Below are 23445 nucleotides of genomic sequence, written 5' to 3'. Positions count from 1 at the left end.
AAATAAATATATTTTTGTTAAACAAAAGAAAAACCAAATAAATTTATCTACAAAATATACATTGTATCTTATTTGGTTCAAGGAAAAAACGAAGAATTCACAAAAGTTAACAGTGAGTTACCAAACGTCCGAGGTTATCCAAGTGACTATCTTTATTATTATTATTATTCAATATTAGTCAACACTAAAGATCTTATGGCATTAACTAATGTGCGTTTGGCTAAATGTGGCTAAGTCTCCCCAAATTTAAATTGAAGCAAAAATAATACACCCAACTAATACCTGTCCCAAGTTGTGAGTTAATAACGGTTATTATTGACCAACACTGTTAACAATTGCTCATTTGCGAGTCTGCTTATAACTCTTTGCTCATGGGTGAGTCTGCTGGTTAACAGAAAGAGAAAAGGCTAAGTTTTTGGCCGAAAACAAGCCAATACGTCATCACTGCGATGAAAGCTTCGTTTTGTATTTTTTTTTTGTAAAGTAACGCATTAAGTATCCGACCAGAACGTCGTGCGCGCACTTCAATTTTTTTTCCTCGTGTTGGCCAGATCGGAGAATTTGTCGAAAAGAAATTCAAATTACGGTTTACCGGGTGAATTCCGTTAAACTCTGAGCCAGTGTCGAGTGTGTGTGTGTGTTAGTGTTTTTTTGTGTATTTTGGGTGTGCGCGAAAATTGAAAATAAATATGTGAATTATCATCGGGTAATAAATATCTACATACACATATATTGGAATCGAGAAAGGTGTGCATTTTAGCATAGCGAATTGAAGCATAAAAAAAAAAAACATAAATATATGCATATGCATACATGTACACACATTTGTATTTATTTATGCATATGCATAAAAGGCAAAAGTTGCGCAGGAGGCGAAGTTAAAGCGGCGATCATTCATTATTGCTGCCTCTGCCGCAGTCGCAGATTCTGTTTCTTCTTCTTCTTCTTTTTGTTCGTTAAATTCTGCTTTGGCCACTTCTGCTTCTTCTGCAACTTGGACTTACTTGCGCGACGTGTTTTGCGCTTACCTGTCCCCACCGCACAGCGCGCGTTTGTGTTAGTGCGAGCGAGCGAGCGAGAGAGAGGTAGACAGAGAGAAAAACCAACACAAACAGAGCCTGGCTCTTGCTAACTGTGTGTGTGTGTGTGTGTGTGTGTACGTTTACCGATTCTCTTTCTCTCTCTCTCTCTCTCTCTCTCTCTCTATCATATTCTCGTTCTCCCGATCTTTTTCGATATACATATGAATGTACATATATTCATGTATATATGTATTATTATTATTATTACTACTTTTTTTGTTGTTGTTATTTTCTTACTTTTTGCACATGCAAAAAAATGCCAGTTGAAGCTTTCAAGTAGAAGTCAAAGTTCTTGTTGCGTTGGCGTCAACTGCGGCGGCGACGTTGGCTTAGGCAGCAACAGGTTAGCCGCAAAAACAACTGAGACAAAAAAACCACAACAAAAAAAGACAACAACAACAAAAACAGAAAAAAAAAATAACTTGTACAGGTTAGTTGGCATTTTATCTGTTGTACTCTCTTTAACTACAATTAATCTCATATCTGAGCCGATCAATAAATTGATATTTAAAAGAAAAACAATTGGCATCTTTCATTTGATATGACTCAGTTTGTTAAATATGTGTATTATATTCTATTATTATCCAAATGAAATTTGTTATCTTTTCAAAGTTCCTAATGATGAATTAAATCTGACTAATTTGAATATTTATTGCTTATAAAACAAAGATTATACATTGTAGGCTTTAAATCATTGTGATCCCTGATGATCAATATAAATTGTATATGGACTTGTTCTGACTAATGCAAGTTCTATTTCCACATCGGGATGTAAGGATATCGATTTGAAATATGAGCAGATTTTTATGCAATTCAGGACAGTTTTTGGGAAACTAAATGTGTTTAGAATTATCTTTCTATTTTTTAAGTTGTCAAATTAATAGTTGATTTTTGTCCAGTAAGGTGCATCTATCAGGTGACTAAGGGAAACGCAATCGTTAGTTGTCCATACATATGTACATATATATAAATTTTAACAAATTTAACGATTTTTTGGGTTTGATCCGGCTTATTTCTGTAAAGATATTCATATTAATTTCATTAGTCAGTTTCTGGGGGCAAATTTTATCTCATTAATATGGGAATATATTTCGTCATTGTTTAGACCAATTATTTTATTATGAGGATTTATCACCCAAATATGCATATATACATACATATATGAACATCTATGTATAAAGTTGGCTAAGAATTGTAATCTTAGAATTTTATTCAATATTTTATTTGTTTATTGTAACATTTTCTAAAAAAAAAAAAAAAAAAACATAAACCCTATATGGACAATATAGAATCTATTACTCTATATTGACGAAAGATCTAAAGACATACATGTACATACATACATACATATATGCATATGTTGTTGTTGTTGTTGTTTTTTCACTTTTTTGACTTGGCCAAGTTGCTTGATTTGAGGCCAAATCGTTTTTCACATGCTATGCATATAACTCATTTGGACGTCTTATCAGTTGAACGGGTTAGTGGGAGGGAGAGAAAGAGGGAGCTTCAGCCAGAGACTCATTACAGTTCTGCTTAATAATGGCCCTGTGTGTGTGTGTGTGTGTTACCTGCTAAAGTTGTGCATAGTTTAACCGTTTCTGTCGTTGACTAGGAAGAAGTACAAACAACAACAACAACAACAAAAGAAACAACTCTAACACAACACGACGACTGCTGCAAGTGAAACATTTTAAATTGCTTGCAGTCACGGCAATGCAGCAGTGTGTGTGTGTGTTTCGTTTCGATTTAAATATGCAAAGTTTTTGCAAATAATTTTCAATGTTTCTCTCTCTCTTGGTCTCGGTTGAAAATCGCTTCAAACTTAATTAACAAATGTCCCAAAAAAATAATCAACAACAGCAGAAAAAAAAAAAAAACAATGGCATGAGGATATGCCCATATCGCAAATTTATTTGACCCATTTGGTTTTAAGTACATAAATATACATATGTACATACATATAACAATTTTTTAACAAATTCGATTTTTCATTTGGCACGAACATTTCGTTTTTTTTTTTTTTGTTATGGGTTTTTGTTTTTTTGGTCCAAGGCAAATATTGCACATGTCAGCTTAAGTTTTATGCAAGTTTTTTGCTCTGATAACAAAATAGTTTGGGTTTAGTGATAATTAATCGAGGGTCGGAATAAGTTGTAGTCTTGCCAAGGCTTTGCCAAGAATTATCGTTGAGTCCTTAAGTATTTGGACCATGTGCTATTATGTGAAAAACAATAAGTCATTTAAATTAAAACCTTTCAAAAACTAATGATTTTACAAAACTAAGAAAAACTGGGATCTGTTTATGCTGCCAAAAGTTAAAATTAAAATTAAGCATTCGAGCGAACCAAATGTAATGCAAAGATATTCATTGCCATTTGGATATATGTAAATGCGAAATCTTGAACTGTTTACTGCATTTTTTTGGGGGCATATTAAAGGGAATAATTCGCATTTTACTAGTTTTCAATTCGAAGTTGAACAATTTTCAACCTTTCTCATAATCTAATCCTGCAAATCCCATTCCTCTGATGTCCTCATTTTATATCCCTATTTAGGTCATCGTTTTGCGAGGTTTGTGTTAGGTCATTTTGACCGCTCCGAAAAATGTAGGAACAAAAGGTTAGTTGGGTAATTAAATTTTAGGTCAATTTTTAGCAGTCGCCCCACTTTTCCCCCCTCACCCATTTACACACATATGACATTGTGTAGGTGAATTCCCTTGCGTGTCTGACTGTCATCGTAAAAAAAAACCCTGAGTTCATCAAGCAGGAAGGAGAATACAGGTGGGGAGAGGGGTATTCCCACTGTTTACTATACTTAAATATATATATGTATATATATATCTTGCTTGACGCTTGGTCAACTTCCTAGACATGGCAGGAAGATAAAAACATGGAACGCCCATTCCAAATTATCCCCCCTCTCCCGACCCTTCTTATGTGCACATACACATGATGTCAGGGTTTTTGTTTTTGTTGTTTTTGCAAGGTGTGGAACAGAATCTCGTAAAAAATGAGAATGAAAAGAAGAAGAAGAAGATTCCCAGAATTCATTAGTTAATAAGAGTTGAAATTGATTCCCCAACCTCTAGACAAGGCAACGCACTGATAAACAAACATTACGACTGACAAATAATTCTATTTAATTGTAGTATTTAGTTGTTAATTTTTTTTGGGAAATGACCTTTAACCGTGTATTATTTGTTGCCATGCGATCTGAAAGAAGAACTTGATAAAGGAAACAATATTCGCTTAGGACTAATTGATTGCCTTCTTCTTGGGCAGTTTACAAGCGAAGGAATGAAATCAATAATCTGGCTAGACTCTCATGGATGATCTCATATGGTACGAAGAGGAAAAATACATTTTGAGAGCTTTAGTCTTAAAAGTCTTTAGTCTTTAAAAGTAAAAGGTATTTGAATACTTTTCTCTTATGATATTTGATAGAAAATATCAAGTTCAGTATAAATCGATTGCCTAAAGAAGTGATTTTTCAATCAGTCTTTCTCACCTTTTATTTATAATCAAAAAAAAAATAAAAAAAATTTCTCATACTTGACTATTCATTTAAACATTTTCTCTGTCTCGTTTACTCTTTTTATGTTCTCTGTTTCTCTATTGCTGTCTTTGACTAGCTATTAAACCAGTTCAACGACTTTGGCCAAAAGCATTTGCATATTTTGACCATACCACAAACATAGAGAGAAAAGAGCAAACCAGAAAAAAATGAAATAAGAAAAACACCTCGTCTGAAAATGTTAAGTAATTTAAACGATAAGACACTCAGACGTGCCCATCCATAATCCAAGAAATGAAAAGAAAAACCAGAGAGAGAGAAAAAACGAAACGAAAATCTGTCAACAAAGATGCGAGCGCGTGCCAGGGTCATAATTTCCAAGTGCATGATCCAAATATCATCTTCAATGAAACTTGAGTGCCTTCAACATGAAATATCTACTCAAAAGTCCAGGAGACGAGAAACTCTAATGAAAGTCAGCATAAGGATCAAGGAAAATTAACCAAAATATGTTTGTCAATCAAAGTGAAATTTCTTTTGTTAATTGTTGATTAAAAATAGAATCCTCGCCTAAGTTTTTCTTTTTAATTTTTGGAGCTAAATGCTTCCGTTAAATATGCAACTCATTTCCTGTTCTGCAATTCCATTAGGTGGTTTCAATTTCAGATCAATGCAATGTTAACATAATTCTACCTATTTCCCACTCACTCACTCTCTCTTTCTCTCCCCATCTCTCTCTGAAGAGAACAAAAACGGATTCTCATGTATGTAATCAAATCAAAACAACAGGCAACCAAATGCAATACAAATTGACAAAAGAATCGCTGAACCACAACCATCCAACCATCATGCCATCCCCCAACCATCGTCCCAACTTGTCCGCTGTGTGTTATCTGGAGAGTGCAGCAGCTACTACTATGTGGCACTTAACTAGTTGCATAAATTTCAATTAAAATGCAGCAGCGAAACAGAAAAAAACCCAACAAAAAGAAAGAAACCAAATGGTCTAACTTTATGTATTGTATGTAGTAGGCCTCTCTCTCGGGCAGAAAGGGCGACTTAAAACTCAATTACATGACGGCACTTAATTACACGCAGCAGCAGCAGCAAAAATGACCATTCGTAAGAGAGTGAGTGAGCTAATAAGGGGGTGGAGGGACTAAGGGGAGGGGGAGAGAGAATGCGCAAAAAATTTGCATAGAACAAGTTGCAGTCGAGCTGCAGCTCGAGAATGACCATGAAGGCGGCTTACATACAAAAACAGAAGAAAAGAACCAAAACTGACAACACTCAATCGCAGTGGTTGAGAGTAGTGCACAGTGGGTCAAAATCATCAATCCATATTTAGTTGTTTCTTACATCGTAACATGAAAGGGTATACAAAACAACGACAGGAGCAAGGTGAACTTGAAAATCCTTAAAATTTCTTTATATTTTTAATATCATCGTATGAAATTTCTTAATTTTAAACAAGTTTCTCTGTAGAGAAATGAGCTGAGCAGATATATATGTACATACGTATAGTCCTTTTTAGTCTTTTGAGAATTCTGATGGGAAATCAAACTTTTTTAACGATCTATAAAGAAGATGAACTCTCAATCTCCTTCTGTATTTTGGATATATTGCAGTCTAGGAATGTCTGTGAGTCACTGTGCCGCCTGTTGCATGCATTGAAGAGCTTGGCGAGGAGCGGTGTCTACTTCGTCTTCTTCTTCTTGGTGCCAACTGCCATCCCACAGAAAGCTGACCACGCATGTGTGACGTAGTCGCCAGCCGATGTCTGGCTTGATGTTATATTGGCCACTCAACCAAAGCTTTAGTGTTTTTGTTTTTGTTATTGTGGCCTTCGTCGGCTCTCTCAGTCTCTCTCTCATTCTCACTGATCTGCCCACATAATGTAAAAAAAAATGAAGCAAGTAAGTCGACTCGTCGACTTGGGTATACCATACACCTGGTGAAACAAATATTTCAAATTTCGAAGACCAAATGTATGTCTATTAAATTGTTTTTACATGTCTTATACTATGTGCTATCTCGCTCACTCTACAAACACACGAGCACTCTAGCGCCGCTACTAGCCAACGTCCGATTCTGGCCTTGTGGACCGCGTAGTAAAATACGTTCATACGCATATTTTACATGTTTCTAGTCCGATTTCAATAAAATTTGATAGTTTGGTAGAAATAGACAAGATTAATTGTTAATTAATTGTGCCGAATTTGAATGCGATAGTCAAAAAACTACAGGAGGAAATCGGTTTTTTCTTAATTATGTAGGCGGAAGTGGGCGTGGCAAAATGTGAAAATATCTAAATTCTCCGCGCATACTATGCCAGTATACATACTAAATTTGGTGACTTTAGCTTTGTTAGTTTTTGATAAAATCAGTTTTGTTTAATTTACGGGGGCGGAAGTGGGCGTGGCAAAATGTTTAAATAGCCAATATCTGCGCGTCTATTAAGCTAGTCTACATACTAAATTTGATGTCGGTAGCTATCATAGTTTTTAAGGAAATCACTTTTATGTAAATTCCGGGGGCGGAAGAGGGCGTGGCAAAAAGTTTAAACAATTAGTTTCTGCGCGCTAACTAACCGAGCATATAAACCAAATTTGATGTCTCTAGCTATTATACTTTTTAAGAAAAACAGTTTTGTGTGATTCCTGGGGGCGTAAGGGGGCGTGGCAAAAAGTTTGAACAGTTAATTTCTGCGCACTAACTAATCGGGTATACAAACTAAATTTGATGTCTCTAGCTGTCATACTTTTTAAGAAAAACAGTTTTATGTGATTCCTGGGGGCGTAAGGGGGCGTGTCCGAAATTCCAATTAATGCTGAACATGTGCATACTACACGAGTATACATACCAAATTTGGTGGCTCTAGCTCTTATGGTCTCCGAGATCTGCGTGTTCATACAGACGGACGGACGGACGGACGGACGGACGGACGGACGGACGGACGGACGGACGGACGGACGGACGGACGGACAGACGGACATGGCTAGATCGACTCGGCTGTTGATCCTGATCAAGAATATATATACTTTATAGGGTCGGAGAAGCTTCCTTCTGCCTGTTACATACATTTTGGCGACTTTAATATACCATTTCACCCTATGGGTGTATGGTATAATAAAACAGATATCAGAAAACAGAAAAAGGTAAAAAGCCAAATGGAGGCGTGGTAACAAGCCAAACAAACCAAAAAATTCTTTGAATGCGCTGCCAGCAAACAAATTTCATTTTGTCCATACAACAACAAAAAACACCATAACCAGTTAGTTGATGGAGGGCTGGCTAACGGTGCTTAACGTCACCTACTTTTTTTTCGGCTTTTTTTTTGGTAGATAAAAATACCTTACCGGTCATATGGATGGGATAGTGCGTTTTGTGGCGTGCGTTTGTGTGTGTGTAAAGGTAACTGTTGAAACCGGTTTCTCTTCTTATATAGAATTGTATATATAATTTTGGTGCATTGAAAACGAAATTTATTTTGAAATGAAGTTGAAATCAAAGTTGATAGAGAGAGAGAGAGAGAGAGAGCAGCCCCCTGCAGATTGTTGGCCGAGTTTTCTCTAAGATTTCTTTAGAAACATATTTTTCTTCTCTTTTTCTTTATTAAATTTGATTAGACTAAACAAATTTTTGGGTCATTAATTGATGGCTTCGATTTCGTAACTGAGGTTCAATTACTATAGTGGCACTTCCCCTCTCTCGTCTCCACACTCTTCAATTTGGGCGAGGTCATGGGAATTGACATCCATTCTAAACACATTATGCATAATGAAGAGCGAACCGCAAAAAGCTGTTCCGAATTCCATTCTAAACATTGAAATCATCAAATTGCTTTTTATGTTTTATTTGGTTTTTGCTTTGAAATGCTTGTGAAAACCAATGAGTTTGGCCAAAAATAATTCTCAAAATGTATCAAGATTTTCCCGTTGATTCTCGCATATTGTGATAATAAATTATATTTAAAACCTTTGCAAATTTACTCCCGACATTTTAAAATATTTCAATCTCTGCAATAATCTTGGCAGTTTAATGACTTTCAGCGAAACTTAAGTAAGCAATCCATCTTTATTTGAAACTGAGAAAACATTCTACTAAATGTTATCTATGAATGCAAACTTTACTTATATGTAAGGCAAGGAAAGTATTTTGTTTATAATTTAAGACAACTTTCTAGTCTTATGACTCATCTAAAAATAGTGTCTTTCTGTCTTTAGTTGAAATTCTTAGAACTCTCCACTGGTTCGATAGATTGAAAAGGTTTTGGATCATGAAATAATATTTATATGGGTTTCGAAAGAGTTAAAAGAACATGAACTTTACGCTTAAAGTAAATTAATCTGTTAAGGAACAATTATATAATTAATTAGTATACTAAAATGAAAGGAATGAAATTAGAAAGCATTCAAGGGAGAGGAGACATTACGATTTACATTTTCGTTTACTTTCATTGCCCCGAAATTCGTTTGTCCATCCGTTATGCCCACCCCTTCATTGTCTCAACGTGATTCACGCAATTTCCAATTTTATGACATTTCTCCTTTTCCTCCTATCCCGCCCCCCTTTAGCGCCCCATTTGTCTAGTCATTGCTTCGTAACTTGCATACAAATTGTTAAATGTTTATTTTGAAATTTTTTGTTTCACTCTTGACTGTTGACTGTTGTAGGTGGCGTAAGCGTAAGTGTATCTGTGTGTGCGTGTGTGTGTGTGTGTGAGGTCTCTAGGGTAATTGTCAAGTAATTTCATAGTTAACTTACTGCTAGCTAGCTACTCATTTTACTTTTGCAATTCAAGGCACGATATTACAGCAAAGATAAGGAGTTGTAACGTGAGTTTATCTTTTAATTAAAAGGAAATGTGTGCAACATCATAATGCCAAGAGTCATGAGAAAATTTTCACATCACTTGCAGGGAAAATGTAATTTCTTCAAACTTTTCTTGAACATTTTCTCCGTCTTTTCATTTCGTTTTAGCTCTACAAAAGCGTTTCAAACATGGAACATGGATTATAGAAGATCGAAAAGGTTTTACACTGATTGAAAGCCATTTCCAGATCGCTTTTTTATTTAAGGTAAGTTGAAAAAAATTGCCAACCAACTTTACCCAACTCACTTTCAACACAAAGTGCAGAGAATAAGTGAAAAAGTTTTCTAACAAAAAAATAAAAGAGTCGCCTTTTACTCTAAACAAAAATGACAAAACAGAAATCGTTTTTATTGTTAGGTATTTGGAAGTAATTTGACTTCTTTTGCGTTTTAATTATGTAACATGAATGACAGAAAATAAATATCAAAAGAAATCTACTTTAGGAAATATCTATTGGAAAAGAAGCTCGTTCTCTGTCTTCAGTCTGTTTGAAACCCTTTTTCTACTTGGCCCTAAGCTTAATGAATTGCTAAGGCTTTTTGCTTTTGACCAAGTCAACATACACACATACACACACACAAACAGAGCGTAAAATTTTGGCCCTTTTTCGGTTTGTTTTCTTCTGTGTGTTCATTCTTTTGGCATCGCATTTCTAATTGACAAAGCGAATAAAATTCCCATTGGCGGTCAAGGTTGTTAACCTGAACCGCGCCTCTCAAGCGCAGAGTAAAACAGAGAGAGAGAGAGGGGCAAAAGAGGTGGGAAGAACGAAACGGGATAGATAGAGTGGATAAGGGGCAATTTTTACGCATTTTTATGTTTGCCAGCAACAACAACAACTAGTGCTTGGTCTTGCCTTTCGGCATAATTAAATTATGTATACGCAGTGTATACAACAAAAGATAAAGGGGCATAACGAAAAGACACAAAATAAAAATTATAATAAAAAGGGTTATAAATTAAATTAAAATATGCCAAAAACGAAGATGAAAAGTGTTTGCATATGTGTGTGTGTGTGTGTGTGTGAGTGTGTGTGTGTGTGTGTGAGTATGGGGAGACACAATAGCAATAACCGGTTCGGTTCAATAACTGAACGAAATGAGACATCGACTGAAAATTATATATACATATTCAATTACTTTTGTACCGGGTTCAAGACACTTTACTTAAAGAAATAAAAAAGTCTCTCAATTAATCTTGAATTATTATCTAACCTGATCTACAGATCAAAAGTAATATGTATCCCCTTGGCCGTAAACTATTTAATAAAAAAAAAACCCTTTTAGAGTTTACTTTATGTTAATAAATTTAGTTTTACTATGTAAGATCCAAAAATGGTCACAGGAATTCCATTTGATTCAATAGTTTGAAATTGTTGTTAAGATTTTAGTTTAATTCTTTAGCCAATTATTATAATTTAGTTTTATCTTTTGTCCTTAGATCTTTGGGAAAGAGAAAATTAGTTAGCATTAGCATTCATTTAATAATCCTTTCACTTCATACTTACTTTGCCATCATCTACAATGGGACTCGCTAAATTTAACGATTGTTTAGTTGTTTTCGAATTGTTCTTCTTTTTGGTCGTGGTCCTTTTAGTCTTCTTCATGTTGCCCTCTTGTTGAGGCTGAATAAATCGAAAAGGATTTAGTATATAGGAAAGCCAGGAGAACATCTTTGCGCAAAAAAAGGGAACCAAAAAACAAATTGTCAAAAGAATTGGGTTTGGTGTTGTTTTTTTTTTTAAATTTTTAGTAACATTACGAAAGAATTTTCAACAGCCAACTTAACAATTGATTTTATTCTCTACGAGCTAATCAAGTGCCATAAATAAGGGTGGGGAAAGGAAGGGGGGGTGCAAAAACAAAAAAGGGCAGTGTCCAGAAAAAAAGAAAACAAATTATGATGACAACATGTGACTCAGCTCACCTCAACAACCTCACCCGCGTTTAATGAAGCAAAATTCTTGACACACAACTTATCAGCCAATAAGACACACACACACACAGAGTCAGTCCACATATCGAGAAGTTCAGTTCAAATCATTTGAAGTTCTTGCGGCATAGCGCTAACCTTTGCCACAGACAATGAAAACTTGTTTACCAAAAACCTCGCAACTTGGAAACCAACTATTTCAAAAAATTGTCTTTCATAATGATAATTTTATTTATTATGATTGTGGTCTGTTGTTGTATTGTGTTGCTGTTGTGTTTGTTGGTATCCCACAACACCGGTTATATCTGCATATGACATAGCGAATTTTCATAAGAAGAAACTTGTCAGACATTGTCTGAAGAAGTTGATGAATGTCGTAATAAATATGCATGATTATCATCCCCTCGTTATTGTCATCATCAACAGTATCATCATCAACATCATCATCATTATGTTAGTTTTCATTGTTTTGTGGAAAATTATAAATAGTTCATATGAAAATTTCACGATGACATTCAGTGAAAACTTGACATTATTTTTTGGAAAATTGCTTTTAAAGACAATCATGTATATAGCGAGAGTTGTTATATTTGTTTCACATTAACAAAAAATGTAAAAAATCGTTTCAAAATCATTTGAGAAATACCTAATCTTATAGCTCTCAAGATCTCAACGATTTATTGAGGTACTGACTACTTAAAGTAGTTGAAAAAAGGACAAAACTTTTAAAAACATGTACAAACATCGTTTAAGGCGTTTTTTTAAATAAGTTTCTTAGAGTCTTTTTGGCTTATAAGCAAAGGTAAGTTAGTTAATGTATTCTACGGCTCGAAGCTCCCAAATTTATTTCTTTTGCTTTGATCTATAAGTAAGTCAAACATATTTAAAGAAAATAAAAACTAAGTCTAAAGATTAAGCTTAATTCTGAAGTCGACTGAAGGCTAAGACTAAAAGAACTTATTCTAAACTTGACTCTGTTTTCTACGATTTAGACTAGGCTTAGGAAGTCGTCTTTAACTATGTATATTTAGTCATTTTTAGGTCTGGTTTTTTATTACTTATTAAACACACCTCGCCCTTTAGTTTGTTTGCTTTCTTTTTAATAATCTTGAATCTGGTAAAGCACTTAAATATCATTAGGCAATTATTTTTACATCATGAATATAATTTCATTGCTTAACTTCCGTTGCTTGTGCCTTAAAAGCAAGTTAAATATCTATTTCATGATCAGGCATTATATTGGCATTTAATTGTGATAATACCGGATGCAACTCAAGGAATAGCTTTTAACAACTTTTAATAAGAATCAGAGCAAAATAGTTAAAAACTAATGAAAATATAAGAGAAACCCTTTTTCGGTTTAAAAACCATTGAAGTGTAATTATCGTTTTCTATTGGTATTATTTGTTTATTTTTGGTTTTATTTTTACATTTGCATTTCACAGAGTTCATTTATTTATTTATGTAAAGAAAAAAAAAACAAAGATGAAACTAAAGAAAAGAAATATTTCCCATTCGCTCAGTTCCCAACGCATTTCATATCTATTAAGTTTATCTAAACATTATTCATATTGGCAAAGGCAATGGCAATGGCCATTTCGTTGTCATGTCGGAGTCAGTTTACCTTGCTCTCTCCCCCTCCTTCTGCTACTCCTCTTCCACTTGCAATGTCAATATCAATCTCAATCCGTTCGGTTTTTTCTTTTCTTTTTTTTCTCATAATTGTCGTCTGGCTTCCTAGCTATCTATCTACACATCTCTTTTTGCTCTTTTCGAGTGTGTGTGTGTGTGTGTGTGTGTGTGAGTGTTGTGCTGTGTCAGCTGATTAAGTGCTAGATATTTGCCATTTCACACACAACACACAGTAAACACACAGTAGAGGGCAATATGATACTCTACTCACACTGCGCCAATTTGGCATTCCTTCGATGCAGTCGATAGATCACGCGTTCATTTTATGCACTGCCGGCCAAAACACACACACAACACAGACTCGATTTTGAAATGGGCAAGTGGTTTGTCAGCTAATTGATGATTAAAAGCACGTTGAAGGTAAACTAAAGGTACTTCCGTTTATTGCTTAAGGTGCAGGTGGTCGAAAACTTTGTTATATCAATTGTCCAGAACTGAATATGAAGCTGGCTATACCCAGTTGCCAAATCGCATTTGGCCCGTTTTACACGATTGTGCAATGTCTTTGGAATCTTTCGTGTTTGTATCTAAAATTGGCATCTATAAAACGACATAAACAAGTTTCATTTAGCTTGTATCAAGTTCAAATTATTTAACCAACAACCAATTATCTTTTGACCAAAATATGCGTTCTACATTTATCACTATGCCATAAATTGTCTTGCTAACCTAACGGTAGCCCCATCGTCATTTCCATTTAGCCATCCTCTATCTTTAGCCAGGTTTTTTGAGTTAGTTTAGACGCTTGGGGCGTTAAATATATACAGCACGCAAAATTATGAGTTGAAAGCCGCTTCTCGACACGTTCTGTTGGCTCTTCTACATGGAGTCTAGTCCAAGTCTCATCATGGAGCAACAGAAGCGGCTGCAGTCGCAGCAGTCGCCTCGTTGCACTTTCTACTTACTTATTTGCCAAGCCAGTGAATCGCTCTAGTCTCGTAACGTTTCTGTCCACTCTCCCCTTTCTCTGCCTCACCCACAATCCCCCCACAAAGTGTTGTTATTTAGATAGAGGGGGAGAGGGACAGGGAGGCTTGTGGAGGCTACTTAAGCTAATGACTTTATTGAATCGAACCCAAGAGGAATCTCTTGACTCTTTGTATGACTTTTGGCGTATCAAGCGCAAAAATTAGCACAAGCAAATTAAATGAATAGACTACAGAGGGGGCCATCATAATCATAATCATCATCATCATCATCATTATAATTTTAAAAGGGTGAAGGGGAGAAAAAAACTAATGGGGAGAGGCAACACCTTGGGTGTTCTCTCTCAACAACAATGGACAACATAAAACTGGGTTAATATGTGTGAAGAGTCACATAATAGGAAACTGTAACAATTTTAACACTTGGCGTTATGAATGTAACCCTACATTCAGTAGAAGGATATATCTAAAGGGTATATTCAAAATAACAAGTTACTAAGTCGTACAAGTTGTAGTTCTAATTCTATCTGTCTATTGATTATTTATTTTGAATATTTAGCCAAAGTATTGGTCAGGTTATAGAATGGTAAAGAAAGCAATAAAAACCACAGCAGAATTTTATTTTGCGTGATGAAATTTGACAACGAATCGCTCTAAAGAGTTGCAGGATTAAGGGGGGAAAATTTATGGAATTTCTATTTCATGTTTTTGGTCAACTTCTCAAAATAAATGCAAAACTATTTTTAGCCCTGTTTTTTGTTTGACCGTTCCCTTTATGACCTGGTCGGTTGCCTGAGCTCGTCCACAATTCTCATCCTCAACCTTAACATTTTCAATATTGTCCTTTAGCCTTTTGAATCGTCTCTCTTTGGGTCTATATTACATGTCGTGCTTAAAACTCATTAGTAAACAAGGTTTTAGTCATTCTCTTCATGTCTCTTCGGGCTTTAACTCACTTCACTTTAATATCAACTTGATTTAGCATTTACGATTTTAAACCCCTTTAATAACAACAACTAAAGCGAACAACAACAAACAACAAAATCAATTAAGTTCCATTTCCAATGCTTTTTAAATAAAGTAATTTCACGTTTTGTGACCTAAACGCTTGGGATCGACAGCCGCTGGCTCCACGGTCAATAAACCCCCCGCCTAAAAAAAAAAGAGAGCGAGAGGGAGAGAGAAAGAAAGAAAAGTCGTCACTTAATCAAATAAGCAAAATCTTTTAGGGCTAAAACCGAACCGAGAACTTGGTCTAATGAAAAGTCGTTTTTTTCGCGGAAATTGGGTCAACACATGGAAAGCGGGAACGAGAGAGAGAGAGAGAGAAAAAAAGAAAATGCTAAAGGCAGGTCCAAGCAGACAGGAAATTTACTTCAATTTGTCGGTCGCCTGGGAATCAAATGGCAAAACGTGTCGCCGCCGCCGCCAGTCGAAAAGGAGGGTAACAGGCTTAAAAAAGAGTCTTTCTCGCTCTCTCTCTCTCTCTCTCTCTCTCTTTGTCTCTATTGCACTCCCAGCACTCTATCTGTCTTGCTTTCTAACTCTAATGGGCCCTTTTTAGCTCACCTTTTTTTTTATGCTATTGATTTTCACCAGAATCGTGTGGTTGGCCTATTGTTTGATTTTTAGTTGGCAACGCGAGTTTTTTGTTTATGCTACTTGGCCTGACTACCCGTGCTGGCCCAAGTCCCCCCAATACACCCCCCTCTCTGCCACTCTGCCCATTTGCCTGCACTTGTTGCCATGGTAAAGTGCAAAAAAAAAATAAACAAAAAGAGGAAAGAAAAAACTAACTTTTTTGTTAGCTGTTGTTGTTCTTGTCGTTTGGTGGGGAGCAAGGATAGTTTTTCCATCGTTTATATGTATGTGTGTGTATGTGCGTTGTGGCAGGGGGAGTAGCAAGAGTTTTGCGCTTTTCTCTCCCAGTGTGTTGCCTTCGAAAAAGAAACAAAATAGAAATACTCCTAGGTAGGTTGGCAACACTGGAAAATGCAATTTGCTTAAGGCTACTTCACTTCAAATTTCTTGACAAGAAGGAGACCTAACCACATTTGATGGGTAGCCAAAAGAAGGCTTAATTAGGTTAGATTAAACTAATGTCACTCGACTTTTTTAATAAGCTTTTAACATTACTTTACCACAACTACTGAATGCTATTATCAAGAGAAAAAAGTTTCACAGTTTCATCGATTATTTATAATAAATCAGCAATAGATATTGATTTTGCATACAAAGATTATTTTATTAATATTTAAAGCAAGAACAAAGTCGCAAAAAGGGTAGAAAAGTTCGATAAAAACCCATTATGCATCTTATTGTTAATTTAATTAGTTTTTATTTAATGGCAGATCATTTTTTTTTTTTCGTTTAAAAGGAGGCTAAATGAAGTACGCAACTTCTTTCTTTGAATGCGTTACATAATTCTTCTCAGTTTCCCAGACAATAAAATAACCAATTCACAAGTCCAATCTAAATTTAAAAATTCTTGTTTTAATGGCCAGTTACATACAGAAAAATACATACAAAGTTGTCCGTTAAGTAGCGAAATGGCAACAACTTCCGTTTGATGGAATCTCAGACATGAAGAACCCAACTTCAACTTAAACTCAGACTGAAACTGTTTTTTGTTTTGTTTCTTCTAGTCTCAGACTCAGACTCAGAAGATCTATCTATCTTTCACACACATGCTAATCTTTACAAGAAGCAGAAGTTGTTATGGGATAGAAACTTCACTTAGGTAGCTTGGAGTCACAATGGAAATAGGTCATTCCATAACAACAACAACAAACGGAAGGAGGTTAGCAGCTTAAGATGTATGGGGGGGAGTTTCTTCAGCTGTCTGAACATAATTTCATCGCTCTGTCGTCATAATTGTCATTGTTGTTCTTGTTTGATTTGTGGTTACCACATTTCTTTTTACTCTCTTTTTCCTTCCTCTTCTCCAGTTGTTTTTCTCACATATATGTTTGGTTTGGAAAAACTTTTACTTTGTTGCATTTGACACTGCTCTTTTTCATCTTTTTAGTTTTTTTTTCTTCCAATTTTCTTTTCTGGGTGAAAGTTTTTCTTAGTTTTTGGGTTTAGATTATTCTTGTAAGCTATATTTCAAATACCCTTCAATAACAATGATAAAGTTTCAAAGCGCCAACGTTTTGAGCTTGAAACTAGGAGCTAACATAGTTTCTTGATAAGTGTATAATATCAAGGTAACACGCTTGATCATAGGGTACCATTTCTTTACAGGGTGTCTGGCATGTCTCATGTTTGATGTGTAGTTTGAAAAATGTTTGAAATTTTTATTTTGTATATTTGTTTTTTTCTTTTTTTCTTAACTGTCATTGCATCTGTCCGAAAGTTTCTGTGTGGTATAGTTTGCATATATGCATACATATGAGTGTATGTGTGTGTGTGTGTGTCTTCAAACGTTGTCTGTATGTATTTATCTTTCATTATGACAATGCTGCAGAAAAGTTGTGCAAACAATCAACCTGCCAACGCCCTCTCAACCAGTGGCACGACTGCCACTGGACAACTTGCATTGACAGGGGAGACTAGTAAGAAAGTGACAATAGCGATGGGGAGATGTGTGGGGATGGAGAGGGTGAAAGCCCTATCACCCTGCTTAAACTATTCAAATAGAGAGAGAGAGAGAGACGTACGTGTATGTGTGTCAAGCCCATGTTATGCTAGACATTGTCATTAATGAAGAAGGCACATACACTGAAATCGAGGTTGCAGGTGGTTAGAGGATGGTTACCTTTTGTGACCAACTGTTGTCTATCCCATATACATGCTGTTTCCCTTTACCCCCATTTACCATTTCTAGGCGACCGTCCATGCCAAAAAAAAAAAAAAAAACATTCAAGTAAAACTTATTTACATAACATGTGTTGCATTTTCCATGTATGCAATGGTTTTCTCTTTGTGCCATCCTTGTTAGTTTTTGGTCTTTGCCCAACAATTAAGCATAATTGTTATAGTTTTTTTCTCCTTCCTTCATTTTCTTCCTGCAATTTTCCTTTTAACTATTTCTTTCATTGATCAGAAATGGTCAAACTTTAACTCGTTTGGCTTGCATTGAATGAAGAAAAGACAAACTATATCTAATGATTAGATATGATACGAATTAAGATAATAAAATAATATATTAGAAATAAATTCCATAGAAAAATTCGAAGATTTAATGCCACAATTTGCTTTTAGCCACATTTTTAGGTATCTTCTGCACTATTAAGTGGAAAATGTTAGTCATACTCAATCATTATTATCTATATCTTGTATTTGCTTGCCATTTTGTTTGCCCATTTAGTACAAATGCTAGGGCTAACCCCCTAATCCTCGAATATACTCTTGCTCCCTCATCTCCAGCCACTGCTCTTTCTCCTCATGCAAAAGTCAAAGTCAAGGAATGAACTTTTCTTTCAATTGTGTCACGATTTTCAACTTGCATAAATTTTTTGGGCCATAATACCTCGACGCCACGCTCTTTCACCTCCATCTCCAACATTGCCGATCGTGTCTAGTCTCTCTAGTCTCACTCTCTCCCTCTCTCACTGTGTCTCTGGTGGCATGCCACGGCGTGGGGCAAGAGGAATGGTGTTAGAGTAGTGCTCCAAGCAATTTGATTACCCGCCATGCGCGTGATTCAGAGGTGATGTGCATATATTTATGCCATTTTTTTTGTTGTTTGTCTCCTTCTTTTTTTTTTTTCTTTTATGATTTACGGTCACAGAAAAGCTAAATCGAGCGTTGGTGTCAAAAGATAAATATATATAGAAATAGAGATAGACAGAGAGACAGTGAGATGCTGGCAAGTTAGACAAAGTTGTAGTTGGTTTATTGAGTAGCCAACACGTTTTTGACCAAGTCAAAGTAATTGTCAGCGGGTAATCGTATGGCATACAGACAGATATCGTGTGGGTTTATTCCTCCGCCTCAGTCTGTCCCCCCTCACACTTGGGCGGCATGTCTGCGTCAGCTTTTAAAGTCGAAGGCCATAAATTATAATCTATTACTTACATTCATATTAATGTCTTTTTGTCTAGTCAAGGTTGCACAATTTGAAGGGTCCAAATCTGTAGAAGCTAAATGAAAGGCCTCCCTCTTTCTTTGCCTGTCGAGAAAAAGAGAGGGAGGTGTATTTATCGATGCTGGAATTATATATTTATCTTAAGATCTTACTGATAATAATTGAGAGGAGTTTGAAAGATCTCAATCTGGGGGAAAAAAATCACCCAAATTCGGAGTTGCAGGGCATCTGAAAATCTTTGACATATTAAGAGACCAAGCTTTTCCAATATATAACCAACAAAATTTGACAACCTGTTAGGCCTATTTTTTTTTTCATTCGCTCTCCTTTAGAACATTGACTCCCCAATCTTTAACACTCTATTGCTCCATTCTATTATAAAACCCAAAAAAAGCGAAAAAGAGAAAAAATGGAATAAAACGTTCCACTCAAGCAAGCATAAGTCGTACTCGTAGTCAAGAAGCAGAACCAGCAGCATTCGTTTGGGTAATTTAAGACCCTACCAAGAGGTATGTATATACATAGAAACATCCACCCCACCCCTCCTTCCATTTCCACACCGTCCCACAACTCCATCGCTTGTTCTTTCTGTCGGTGAGTGACTTTTTGCATTCACTTTATTGTTATAATATGTGGCCGCCTGGTTTTTGGTTTGGTTTGGTTTGGTTTGTCTATTTACCGCTAAGAGCAATAAACAGCCGCTGGAAAGTTGATCAAAAGCCGGCTTCAAAATTGGATACTCCACACTCTGTAGTCCCCCCACTCCGTCCCACACACACACACATCCACATGGTTGGTTGGATAGCTGGTGAGTTGGTTACTCAACTCAACTGAGTCTCAGATTCATTTAACGTTCTCCCACTTTTTTATTTATATTTTTTTTTTTTCGTTTTTCCTATCGACTTTTGTCATCTCCAGTTTCGTTCTAGTTTTTCAGTTGTCATTGAGTTTGACTTGAGTGGCATAGAGGAGACCAGGGTAAGAGATTTCAATGTTTAGTTTATTAGCATGTCACAGAGAGATAAAGAAGTGTATTATATTCTGTTCAACTAGTGATCATATTATTTGAAAACTATAACAAATAGACGAGACACAATGAGACACCAGGGGTAAATGGAGATTGGCTTTGATTGATCCTTAATGTAAGTCAAGTGAGTTGAGTTGACATTAAGAGCAATGACTTGCAGTCTAAATGATATGTTCATTTCTCCATGTACGAGTATCTCTATAATAGCTTAGTAGTTACTAGATATGGTCAAGGAGTTGTAGTTTAAGTTACTGTTCAAGTTCTTTCTTAGTGAATTTTGAATTCGACTCTATTAGCAAGAGAATCAAGCTTAAGAGGATCCGTCACTTAAGGCATTAAAGTACTTTCTCATCCGTTATAATGACGAACATCTATTTTCTTCGTTACTTAATATTGTGGTCTTGTCTTCTTTAAAGATAAAAATTACTTTTAAAAGAGTTGAATATAACGTATCGACCAAAGCCATAAATCTGTAGCCTTTTTAGTCCCTATTGATTATTTTCCTCCAAATCCGCAATTGGCTTCAAAAAGGTAGCATAGAATCCTTAAAAGGATCAGAATGAAAGTAGTCTCTATCTAGGTATTGCCTTACAATGATCCTACAGATTTGCAAAACTTTTTCTCTCCATAATATGATATGTAATAGACATTGTCTTTGACTCTCGTCATCATATATATCGTATATGTATATAGTTTTATGTTAGCTGTTTATTGATTTCCACATACCTAACTTTATCAGCAAGTGAAAAATTAGATCACAAACAGAGAAAAAAAAAGTGTGAAATTAATATATATGTATGTATGTAAGTTTTAACACTTTCCTACTAAATCGAAGTTAAATGAATATCAAGTATACGCCCCTTATTGTTGTCATATTATGAAAATCATGCATTGTCATTCAGTTTCTAAATGGCACTTGCAATTTTTTAATACTTAACAATTAGCAAAGAGTTGGTAAAATACCAATAAATATATGTACATATATCTGCACATAAATTGAATGTATATAGTTTGAACTCATCTTGAAGCAACTAAACGATTTTTAATTACATGTTAAATGAAAATCGGCTTAACACAGAATACAAATATTTGACATACAATTGAGACAACATTTAAGTATCTTACGGATGCACAAACACATACATAATTCCACACACACACACAAACACGCGCGCACCCACCCACCCACACACACAACGCACACACACGCACACACACAGATGATGATTTGTAAGAAAAATTTTCTGCGTAAGCATTTTTCTATACCCTGTAGCCATGAACGATTTTTTGGGTATAAATAGGCACAGCCTAGATCACTCCTCTGGGCTGAGAACTTAAGTCAGTGACTTATTACAGGGTATGGCACATAGTCGATGATGAGCCAAGAGATTAAGCTGTATCATTTTTTTTTTTTTGCGCAATTTCAAGGTCAACGACAAGTAGCAGCTCTTTATGTATGAATGAGATCTAATTGTTCGTTTATGGTAAAAAAAAAAAAAGAAAGAAAAAGAAAACGAGATGAGGAAAGTGGCAGGCAGGCATTAAAAGGGGAGGGGGCATTGCCAGGGAACGCAGAGGCGAAGGTGCGCCTTATGTAAGTACAATGCCAAATATTGGATTACAGAAGCAAAAAAAATCGTAATGGCACGTCCTAAGAGAAAGACAAAGACAGAGAAAGAGCTTTCATCTCATCTCTAGCAATGAAAATGGGCTTGACAATCACTTTTGTTGTTGTTGTTGTATATTTGAATTATGGCTCAAAGTCAATGCAGTTAAAGTATATAAATATCTAAGATGACATAATTGAGTAAAAGGAAACATTATTTATGTTCCCATTGTTTGTATGTATATGTATATGTATTTAAATCATATTTCAATTGATCTCTTTTTAGTTTCTTGGATCTCAATACACATTCTCAATTCTGCATTATTGTTATTCGTTATGCTGTACAGTAAAACATGGCTAAATCGTCACTTTATGCTGCTGGGGTGACCTGTTTGGGTTTCATTTGCTTTGCCTTGGCTTCGGTGGCCATTGGTATACCAATTTGGGGTTACTACGATAGTCCATCCGGTGAGTACATACATATATGAATAAAATTTAAAAAAGGATATGTAAAAATTTTAATGGTTTTACTCTCTATTTTGTTGGTTTTTCCCCCAGGTGGCTATGATTTTGATCATGGATATTTTAGCCCGTTTAAAGTTTGCAAGCAATTGACATATAATCGCGAAAAATGCGGCAATGATGTTTCGAAATTTAGATTAAGCAGTAAGTATACATACACATATGTAGTTGCAATAGACAGAGAGAGAGGGAGTAAAACAATTTCGATTTCATTTTGAATTTAAAAGCATTAAGTTAATCTAAATTAACTTACTTTACCCTATTTTCCAGATGTAGTCTTTATCAGTGGCCTATTGGCCATTGGCAGCTCAGCTGTGCTGGGCATATTTTGCATACTCTCGGTCATTCAACATGCAATGATCTCATCGAGGGAGAAGGTTGTTATGCCCTATACAACACTTGTGATAGTGAAGCTACTCTTAGCCCTGTTAGGTGGTAAGTAAAAATGAATTGCACTATTGCACTTGTTCAATGATTTAAAATGAATTTCTTTTGGCTTGGTTTAGGTGTGCTGGCCATTATAGCCACTGTGTTATTTGCCCTGCAAATTGATGAGCAAGAGCGTTTTGGTTTCAAAATCACTCGTGGCATATCCTTTTACATACAGGTAAGCAGGAGTGGTAGTGTAAATATTTCGAATCGTTTCGCCTAATCAATGCATTTTGTTCTATTACTTGTATTAGATTGTGGCAATTGTGCTGTCAGTGGCCCTGTTTGTGGCCGCGTTGTACGATGTGATCTTTACACGCAGTCCAGGCGGTGATCCGACCATGGCATTGGATGCCTCATCGCCGGCCAGCGCCACAACCTTCAATAATCCCGGTTTCAAGGAGCCACGCAGTCGCAATGGCGTATCAGTGACGGATGCCTCCGGCAAACCGTATAGTGGGATCCGCAACGGTGCCGGAAGCGGCGGGGGTACAGCGGGCAGTGTGGCCTCCATGAGCACCACAGTCACAAGTGTTTCGAATGGTTCGACACTTGATTCGGTGACCCGATCACCATTACGTTCGAGCCTCAAGAAACCCCGCCCACGGCCAGATCCAACGTTGGGCATACAAAATCCGGGCTATTCTGGTTCCGGTAATTCACCGCCGCCCATGCGACGAAATGGTAGTGTGAAAAAGGTTCGCATACAGACGCACAGCACAGAGGTTTAGATACATACATATGTATATGCATATGCAATGTGTACAATCTGTTCAGTAGAAGTAGTTAATAAGTGTCGACAAAA

At 36.0% G+C, this 23445-nt stretch overlaps 1 protein-coding gene and 1 long non-coding RNA gene across 4 annotated transcripts; one reads left to right on the top strand and one right to left on the bottom strand.

Moving 5' to 3' along the window:
- The first annotated feature begins 474 nt into the window (after window positions 1-474).
- LOC137578930 (uncharacterized) lies at window positions 475-23445 on the top strand. 3 transcript variants are annotated; one of them, XM_068292550.1, is made up of 8 exons: window positions 475-706; window positions 1346-1512; window positions 9582-9679; window positions 21976-22157; window positions 22248-22355; window positions 22482-22646; window positions 22718-22818; window positions 22895-23445. In XM_068292550.1, exons 4-8 carry the CDS (start codon window positions 22043-22045, stop codon window positions 23369-23371), a joined length of 966 nt encoding a protein of 321 aa, XP_068148651.1. In that variant the 5' UTR covers window positions 475-706; window positions 1346-1512; window positions 9582-9679; window positions 21976-22042; the 3' UTR covers window positions 23372-23445. The 3 variants fall into 3 exon arrangements, with proteins under 3 accessions (XP_068148651.1, XP_068148649.1, XP_068148650.1); XM_068292548.1 differs by having other exon boundaries at window positions 475-747; XM_068292549.1 differs by lacking the exon at window positions 1346-1512 and having other exon boundaries at window positions 475-747.
- On the bottom strand, window positions 10763-11239 carry LOC137579428 (uncharacterized). The gene is made up of 2 exons (XR_011032815.1): window positions 10982-11239; window positions 10763-10916 (listed from the first exon to the last, which is right to left on the bottom strand). It is a non-coding gene; the product is annotated as an uncharacterized lncRNA (long non-coding RNA).

Source organism: Drosophila tropicalis, unplaced genomic scaffold (genome assembly GCF_018151085.1).
Source record: "Drosophila tropicalis isolate 14030-0801.00 unplaced genomic scaffold, ASM1815108v1 contig_694, whole genome shotgun sequence".
Classification (NCBI taxonomy): domain Eukaryota; kingdom Metazoa; phylum Arthropoda; class Insecta; order Diptera; family Drosophilidae; genus Drosophila; species Drosophila tropicalis.
The sequence above is the reverse complement of the archived record's forward strand: the minus strand, read 5'-3'. Positions and strand labels throughout refer to the sequence as shown.